Source organism: Canis lupus, chromosome 21, assembly GCF_003254725.2.
Source record: "Canis lupus dingo isolate Sandy chromosome 21, ASM325472v2, whole genome shotgun sequence".
NCBI classification, from domain to species: Eukaryota; Metazoa; Chordata; class Mammalia; order Carnivora; family Canidae; genus Canis; species Canis lupus.
This window is the reverse complement of record NC_064263.1, coordinates 50,660,851-50,670,160: the sequence shown is the minus strand read 5'-3', so window position 1 is coordinate 50,670,160 and position 9,310 is coordinate 50,660,851. Positions and strand designations below refer to the sequence as shown.

Sequence of the window (9,310 nt, the reverse complement as noted above, 5' to 3'; positions counted from 1 at the left end):
GCCGAGGGGCTCGGGGCGCTCGCAGGTGCCCGGGAACCCCGAGGGGGCGGCGGCCCCGGAGCGGCCCCGCCCCGCCCCGCCCCGCCCCGCCCGCAGCGCCCCGGTGCGCGCCCTGAGTGCGCGGGGTGGGCGCGGGTGAGCGCGTGTGCACGGGTGTGAGCGCGTGTGCACCTGTGCGCGTGTCTGTGCGCGTGTCTGTGCGCGTGCGCCGTGCGCCGTGTGCCGTGTGCCGTGTGCGCGCCGAGCCGTGGGGCGGGCGGGTCCGGGGAGGAGGAGCCGCGCGGAAGCGCCCAGTGGGCGACACCGGCCCGCCGAGGCCCCTCCCGACCGCTCGCCGGGGCCCCCGCGCGGCTGGGCGGCCTCAGCTGCAGGCGGGACGCCCGTGCCTCGGGACTAGGGCTTCGGCCCTGCGGGCGAGGGTCCGGGGCTCCGGGCGGCTCCGCGGCGGCGGCGTCGAGCCCGAGCCCGAGCCCGAGCCCGAGCCCGAGCCCGAGCCTGAGCGCAGCCCGGCCCGCCGCGGGGAGGGGCCGCCGCCCGCAGGCCCCGCCCACCGCCGCCGCAGGCCCCGCCCACCGCCGCCCGCAGGCCCCGCCCTCCGCCCGCCCTCCGCCCGCCCTCCGCCGCCACAGGCCCCGCCCACCGCCGCCGCAGGCCCCGCCCTCCGGCCCCGCCCACCACCGTCTGCAGGCCGCGCCCTCGGCCGGGCCCCGCCCCCGCCCGCCCCGCCCCGGCTCCAGGCCCCGCCCCCGCCCCACCTCCAGGCCCCGCCCCCGCCCCACCTCCAGGCCCCGCCCCGCCCCGGCCCCGCGCGCTCCCGGCCCGGGGAGGCGTGTGCTGCTCGGCGGGCGCTCCCGGGAGCGGGCCGGCTGCGGGAGGAGGACGCGGGCTTCCCGGGCGCTCGCTGCTCTCTAGGATCCTGCGGCTGCTCGGGGCGCGCCGGCTCCCTGCTGGGGCGGGCCGCGGCGCCGAGGTCAGAGCCGCCCCCTCCAGCCGCCGGGACCCCTCCGCCGGGCTCGGCCGCGCAGCTCGCCCCGCCGCCCCCCGCCTGCAGCTGCTCCGCCCGGGGCCGGGGCCGGGTCCCCGCGACGCCCGGGCTCGGTAAGCGCCCCCGCCCCGCAGGCCGGCTCGCGGGGGTCCGGGGCGGGGGGTGCGGCCGGGGGCGGCGGCGGGAGCGCGGAGGCTGCGCGGCGCCGGGCGGGGGGTGCGGCCGCTGCAGGTGCCGGGTCGGGGGCCGCGTCGGCCGCGCCAGGTGAGGCCCCCCTGCACCCCGGGTCGCCGGCAGCGCCCGCAGGCACCGGGCGAGGGGCGCGCGGCCAAGTGAGCAGCTCACCTGCCGGCCGGGGCCTCGGGGACCACCCTAGGCCGGTGCAGGACGAGCGCTGGGCAGGAAGACAGGCTTGTGCGGGGGGCTGGGAGGCGCCCAGGGGTGCCCGCCCGCTGCCTGGGGCACGGGCTCCGCGCATAGGGAGTGAGCAAGACCCTAGTAGTCTCGTGCTGCTGCTGCTCGGGAGGAAGGGAGGGAGATCTCTCTCCTCTCTCCCTCTCTCTCTGCAAAGGGCTCCCCCGCCAAGGCTCCCGGGAGGGTGCTTTGCACTGATTCCCCTAAACACGGATACCTTGGGAAGGAAGGGAGATTTTTCAGACCAGTTTTGCCACGAGGGAGGTTTTCCTTTCTTTTTTTCCTTTTCCTTTTCTCCCCACCCTTATTTTTCCTATTCTGTTCCTCCTTCTCCCTCCTGCTCCCTCCACCACCGCCTTCCTCCTCCTCTTCTACTTCATCATCATCATCATCATCATCTTCTTCTTCTTCTTCTAGGTTAGGGAGAGTGAGGTAACTGGCAGCCAATTAAAAGGAAGGTAATTCGGTTAAGGCGGGAGGCAGGGAGATAAACATCCACAAGCAAACCCAAATAAATAAATAATTATGTGGTGTAGAGCAAAATGGGGGCAGGCAGGGCTAGATCTCCCGCAGAGTCGGTGGGGAACTAGAGGACCCGCTAGCGCGCGACCTTCTGGGAGTCAGTCAGTCGGCAGAGGGGTGCATGGTGCACGGGCATGCAGGCCCGTGAGTTCTACGGGGGGTGGGGGGTGGAGGGGGGTGGACAGTGTATTGTAGCTGCTGGGAGGGAGTTGGGGGAGAAACTGAGCCAACTCTCAGGCTCTGCGGCCTGTGAAAGTCTCAAAAGATGGGGAGGGCCCGACGTTCCAGGACGAATGTGACCCCAGGGTGATTCTGTAAATAGAGATCTGGAGACCTTCCCCCCGGGAGTAAACATCTCAGGGAACGTGCTGCTGTTAGGAGTCGGCAACGGAAGGGGCTTGTCCTCGGAGACAGCTTCCGAGGTGTACTTTCTGGATCCTGTGTCTGAACGCAGCTCGCCTCTTGCCCTAGGAGGCTGTGACTGGGGAGCCCTGTGCTTACCGCTCCCCTGCTCTGTCACTTCGTAAAACTCGGGTGGGTTTAGGCTCCGAGCCCGACAGGATTCAGCCTGGAGCAGCAGGTGGTCAAGCGCTGAATCCTGCTAATGGCTCCAGAAAGCCATTTCTCCTGTGCTCCCCAAGTGCTTCCAGTAATAGAAACTGGTGGATGCCCTGAATTCTGACTGTCGTGATCCTCCCCAGCTCTCGGGGCCACCCTGCGTTCTCGGGAGTCCTGTCGGACCCACTGAATGCAAAAGCATAGGAGACAGAAGACCAGGGCAGTCTTTCCAGGTCCTGCTGAGGACGTGAATTAGCTGGACCTGGAGGGAGCCGACCTAGAAGAGAGGCCAGGAATTCCAGGTGACAGAGGAGCCAGATCGGGGCTGCGAGGAAGATGCAATCAGCAAGTGGCAGATCGGAAACAGAAGTGGGCAGAGAGAGGCAAGGGAGCCGGCCGGGGTGGGTCCGGGAGACGGGAGATGATGGATGAAATTATGAGGGGAATGTCTGATGGGTGGAGGATAAAATCCGCACAAACTGGGATTTTAAACATAAGGAGATAGTCCCCTGAGAAGATGTAGGAGGAAGCATTGAGGTGAACATGGAGGAACCGCGAGGAGGAAAAAAAAAAAAAAAAAAAGATGATTATCAGAGAAGTGGAAACTGGGATTAGCTCCTAGGCTGTGGGTGGTAGGGAGTGTTCTGGAGTCTGGGGAACAGAAAAACAACAACAGGGACATGCTTCAGGGCGGCAGGAAGTGCCAACCTAAGACAGGCCGCTGGGGAGTCTCCGAAGGCCCCCGTGTCCTCACTTCTGTCCTCCCCCTAACTGAGACTGTGGTGCATGGACATAGGGGTTCGGGTGAGTACCAGACAGCAGAGGCCGAGGTCACTGTCGCCCTGTTCAGAGCCGGCAGCATGATGGACGTGCATGATGTCTGTGCTCTGCTGGCAGCGTTCACCGTCTCCGTCGGTCCTCACCAAGAGACGGGGGAGGTTCCATGTGCCCTGCACTTCGTAGGTGAGGAGACTGAGGCTTGTGGAAGTCGTGGAGCCTGGGTGAAAGCAGGCCGGTTCCTCCAGCGGCCCTGATCCTGAATCAAGACAGAGAGGGGTGGAGAGGCACTAAATTCAGAAGTATTTGATGAGTGGAAATTCAGAAAAAAAAAAAAAAAAAAGAAAACATATGCCTTGAGATCAATGAATGATGGAAGCAGTTGTAAGGTGACCGCGTCGTTGTCGTGGAAGGAAGAGAGTGACCGCGAGAGTTAAGACCTGGCATGAGCGAAAGGGACGGCCACGTGGGTGGAGTGGAGAGAGGAGAAATAATTGAGTTGCCATGAAAATAGCCCGAGCGGGAATCAGAACCAAAGAAGAGGGCAGGAGGGTGGTTGGGTGAGGAGGAGACGTAACCGGCTGCGGTGGTCCCTCGGGGCTTCGGGTGCCTTGCTTGCTTGAGGCCCAGAAGAGCGGGGTCTGGGAAGGAGGCGCCGTCGGCTCTTTACGCGTCGATGCTTTTTACTCTGCTCCCATGCTTGTTCCCTTCCTTTTTCAGGTGGAGTGCTGCTTCTGCGCCGCCGCAGCTGAAGGATGCTCTGCGCTCCCTGGCTTTCCATGGAGACCTCCGAGCCGGGTTGGCCCCCGCTGACACCTCGCCTCGTACCTTCTCTACCTCCCAAGCTGTTCGCCTGTGTCGCGAGCTCGGCCCGGGCCCCGCGCCCCGGAGGCCTGTGCTGAACCCAGGGAGCGGCCGCGGGCTCTGGGCGGCGATGGCCCGACGCGCTTCCAGCCGCTCGCCCGCTCGGGTCAAGCCGTCACGAGAAGGCAAGTGCTAAGACTAAAGGCTTATTTGCATTTTATTTAAATCTGATGGACCGAGCTTTGGACGATTTCCATGGCAGAAAAATCCATTCCATTTTCCAGGCACAAGTGCTGGCCGTCAGATAGCCGCGGCCTTTGAATCCCGGGCGGCGGCGGTGGCCAGTTGGGGCCGCGCTTCCAGACTGCGCCTGGGCCCCGGGCGCTGGGGGCCCCGGCGGGGACTTGGGCCCGGCGCGCGCTACCCGGACGGGCCGGGCCCGGAGAGCAGCACTCGTCCCTGGGAACCGAGAGCATGGGGCGTGCTGGTTTAAAAACGGAAAATGCAAAGTTGGACTGAAAATATCCTCAGTCTTCCGAGCAATCTGCTGAACGGTTCCAAACTTACCTTAGTGTGGTGAGGCGGGGAGCTGCCCCACTTTCCGTCGCCCGCCTCCCGCGGCCATGGAGGTCGCGATGGTGAGCGCCGAGAGCTCGGGCTGCAACAGCCACATGCCCTACGGCTACGCGGCGCAGGCCCGGGCCCGGGAGCGGGAGCGGCTGGCCCAGTCGAGGGCCGCGGCGGCCGCGGCGGTGGCGGCGGCCACGGCCGCGGCCTGCGGAGGGCGTTGGGGGCCCCGGGGGCGGCGCGCACCAGCAGCACCAGCAGCATCAGCAGCACCAGCAGCAGCAGCTGCAGCAGCAGCAGCCCCGCGGCACCTGCCCCGCACTCGAGCCCCAGGGCGGCCGTGTGGCCCGGAGGCGCCGGCGCTCGCGGCCCAACCGGAGGAGGCCTCAGCCGCGGCCCTGGCGGCTTCCCGCACGGCTCGGACCTGCTGCCCAGCGGCTCGGAGGAGAGGATCCTGAGGGAGCTGAGCGACGAGGACGAGGACGACGAGGACGACGAGGACGCTGAGGAGGAGGCCCGGCTGGGCCGCGGCCAGGACGACCGCGCGGCCCACGGCTCCTGCAGCGACCTGCTGCCCCGGGACGACGGCGCCTACGGCCCGGGCCGGCCCAGCGGCTGCTGCGAGCGGGTGGTCATCAACGTGTCGGGCCTGCGCTTCGAGACCCAGATGAAGACCCTGGCCCAGTTTCCCGACACCTTGCTGGGCGACCCCGAGAAGAGGACGCAGTACTTCGACCCGCTGCGAAACGAGTATTTCTTCGACAGGAACCGGCCGAGCTTCGACGCCATCCTGTACTACTACCAGTCGGGCGGCCGCCTCAAGAGGCCGGTCAACGTGCCCTTCGACATCTTCACGGAGGAGGTGAAGTTCTACCAGCTGGGAGAGGAGGCCCTGCTCAAGTTCCGGGAGGACGAGGGCTTTGTGCGGGAGGAGGAGGACCGGGCCCTGCCGGAGAACGAGTTTAAAAAGCAGATCTGGCTCCTCTTCGAGTACCCGGAGAGCTCCAGCCCGGCCAGGGGCATCGCCATCGTGTCCGTCCTGGTCATCTTGATCTCCATCGTCATCTTCTGCCTGGAAACCCTGCCCGAGTTCCGGGACGACAGGGACCTCATCATGGCACTGGGCGCGGGCGGACACGGCGGGTCGCTGAACGACTCCTCGGCGCCCCACCTAGAGAACTCAGGGCACACCATCTTCAACGACCCCTTCTTCATCGTGGAGACCGTCTGTATCGTCTGGTTCTCCTTCGAGTTCGTGGTTCGCTGCTTCGCTTGTCCCAGCCAAGCGCTCTTCTTCAAAAACATCATGAACATCATTGACATTGTCTCCATTTTGCCTTACTTCATCACGCTGGGCACCGATCTGGCCCAGCACCAGGGGGGCGGCAACGGGCAGCAGCAGCAGGCCATGTCCTTTGCCATCCTCAGGATCATCCGTCTGGTCCGCGTGTTCCGGATCTTCAAGCTGTCCAGGCACTCCAAGGGCCTGCAGATCCTGGGCCACACGCTCCGAGCCAGCATGCGGGAGCTGGGCCTTCTGATCTTCTTCCTCTTCATCGGGGTCATCCTCTTCTCCAGCGCCGTGTACTTCGCGGAGGCCGATGAGCCCACCACCCATTTCCAGAGCATCCCAGATGCGTTTTGGTGGGCCGTGGTGACCATGACGACTGTGGGCTACGGGGACATGAAGCCCATCACCGTGGGGGGCAAGATCGTGGGGTCCCTGTGTGCCATCGCAGGTGTCTTAACCATCGCTTTGCCAGTGCCAGTGATTGTCTCTAACTTTAACTATTTCTACCACAGAGAGACTGAGAATGAGGAGCAGACGCAGCTGACACAGAATGCGGTCAGTTGCCCGTACCTCCCCTCTAATTTGCTGAAGAAATTTCGGAGCTCTACTTCTTCCTCCCTGGGGGACAAGTCAGAGTATCTGGAGATGGAAGAAGGAGTTAAGGAATCCCTCTGCGCGAAGGAGGAGAAGTGTCAGGGAAAGGGGGACGACAGCGAGACGGAGAAAAACAACTGTTCTAACGCCAAGGCTGTGGAGACCGATGTGTGACCCTGCTCTCCGCCCGCCGCCGCCCCCCACCCCCCCCCCGACCCCGGTATCTCCAACTGTATCTCACGCGTAGAGAGCGCAGTCACGACGGCGAGAGGTGCAGACGGACCTGATGCACCGAGCGCCGCACCATTTACTTAATGGTTATCCGTGGCATAATTGTCACTAAGCGTGTATGGCATATCAAATAAATGATACATCCTGGAGAAGAGGGAGGCTAAAATTAGGAGCAGATCTATCTTTATATTTTTTATCAGAATGCAAGAATTTTGCACATTAACTGGAAAAGATGTCCGGAGTAGAGGTGGTTCCAGGGAGAGAATGTGTCCGCGTGTGTTTGCGTGTGTGCGCTGCGTGCGTGTGTAAGTGAGTTGTCAACGTTGTCAGTCGTTGTGCGGTGATGGGAGAAGTTGGCATTTTGAAGTATTTACTATGTAAGAAATAATGAATCCGAGCAGTCATTTATTAGTGCTTTGACAGCATCTCGTGTCTTTGGATTCCATGATTGTTTTTAAAGAACTGTAAGAATTACTGTGTAGAAAAAAAAAAAAAAAAAAAAAAGAAAAAAGAAAAAAAGAAAAGAAAGTGGATTATTTAATAGAATATAGGTCACGATTTTATCTTGGATTTAATTAAAGTTTATTTTTAACTGGGGATTAACTTTTACAAAGGCTGCAGGGGCCTTTGGAAATTGATTATATTTTATTATTAATTTTGGGGGAAGATGTGACAGCCAATGCCTAACAATACGGAAGAAGTGAAACCGGAGAAAATGTAACAAGTTTTGCTCACAGTTAACAGGACTGGAATTTTTATTTTATTTTTTTTTCCTTTGCACTATTTTATATGCTGGAGATGGAGAGAGACTTCCTACTGTGAATGTTTACTGATGTAACAGCTCCATGACAATCACTGGGAGAATGATTTCTTGGTCTTATGTGATGGTCCTTCTCTTTGTGTGAGACTAATGGCCGCGCAGATAACAGCACATGATTCCCTTTTTAAAATTCCAGATAACTGATCTGCAAAGGGAGTATGAAGTAACACTTAGCAACTGAATCTTTTGAAATTGGACTGTTACAATGATGCTTCCGAAACCATACGACTTAATTATTCTTCTGCCTTTTAAATCCAGAATAATTTAACCAAAGTTAATGCATGCACTGAAAGAGTTCTTGAAGAAATAAGATGCCCAGCAGCTACAGTGATTATGGCTTAAGAGCTTTCTATTAAACGTGCAACATAAATGCTAGATTTATTAAGTTTATTTCTTTGTGCAGCTCCATAAAGGCACAGTGTGGGGATCCAGCTCAGAATTGAGCATTTTTGTCTGCTAAAACTGACCCAAGGGAGAGTTGTGTCAAAACATTGAGTTTTGGTAACGCCGTCATTATCGTTTTTGTTAAAAAAAAAAAAAAAATCTTATGGCACGTGTGTTTAATTCATGACAGGGCGTTCTAGAAGGTGCAGCAACAGCTAGTGGTCAGACTTGCCCTATTCCGTCGTAATGAGATGTAGGTTGGCAAATTCAGAGTCCACGAGGGGCCTTATTCTCCAGTGTTTCCTCAACATCTATTCTTTATAAGATGGTTGTCCTGAGATTTGGGAAAAATACCCTATGTAGCACATAATGAGCTCTGACAACTGTGAATTTAAAAATAAAAAAAAAAAAAAAAAAAAGATCTAGAATAGCTTTTCTCAAGCTTTTAAATCGCAGGCCATCATTTATAATAACGTAAATCTTCTTTAATAATATTCGAAATTCCAAGTAAATCTAAGGTCAGGTTTGAAAGCAAAGTTGCGCCCCTCCCCTCACCCCTTCCCCACCACTTACAGGAAAACACCCCTCAAGAGTACCTTGGGGAGAATGGAAAGCAGCGAGCAGCATGGGGGTTGGTCGAATGCTGTGACCAAAGATGTCTAGTGGGCAAAAGAGCGGCAAAACGAGGAAATTGAACTTGTAGCAGGACTTCAGGGATGCCATTGTAATAGGCTTGGGATCTGGAGCACAAACGTAGCGAGCCTTAGCCTAGGAGTCGGGCTGTCTGGGTTGGTCCCTGGGCCCTCGGAAAGTCACCCTGCATCTCTGCGCCCCGTTTCCGCAGGAGGAGGGCACGTAAGGCTCTCGTCCCAGCACAGAGCCGCAGGGACAGCAGATGAGCCCCGAGAGGCCGAGTGATGTAAACGCCGCAGGTTATGTCCAGGTCGTTGACTCTTCCTCCGGGAGGACGAGGTCTGGGACCCAGCGGCTCGGTGTGCTTTCCCGGGACACCGCGAACAGCATGGGCCATCTGGGGAAAGGCCCCAGGCGTGCGGCGCTGTGAAAGCTGCGTGTGTGAGTGAGATCCCGCGTGCCCCTTGGCGCGCCCAGTGGGTGCGATTGTCCCAGGGCGGTTTAAGTGCCCGCTCTTGGGTGGTGACCGGCCGCCGTGGCCGCCCGGGGACGCTTGGGCTCCTCGGAAGGGAAGAGGCAGCGGGTGTCCACGGCGTCTCCTGTTTCGAGGGAAGTTCCGTTTAGCGGAGCTGTAGTATTAGACTCGATAATTCTGTGGATTCAAGGAATAGAGTCATTTCGAAGTCCTGGAGTAGTTCTCCTTAAGCGTTTTCTTAGGGGCCACCGCGGG

The 9,310-nt window shown here is 59.5% G+C and overlaps 1 protein-coding gene across 1 annotated transcript; it reads left to right on the top strand.

Annotated features, from left to right (window-relative positions):
• Positions 1-829: 829 nt before the first annotated feature.
• On the top strand, positions 830-7,938 carry KCNA4 (potassium voltage-gated channel subfamily A member 4). Its single transcript, XM_035704190.2, is given in 4 exon segments — positions 830-1,098; positions 3,977-4,836; positions 4,838-5,023; positions 5,025-7,938. Coding segments are annotated over 3 exon segments (2,001 nt in total). The 5' UTR covers positions 830-1,098; positions 3,977-4,683; the 3' UTR covers positions 6,687-7,938.
• The last annotated feature ends 1,372 nt before the right edge of the window (positions 7,939-9,310 follow it).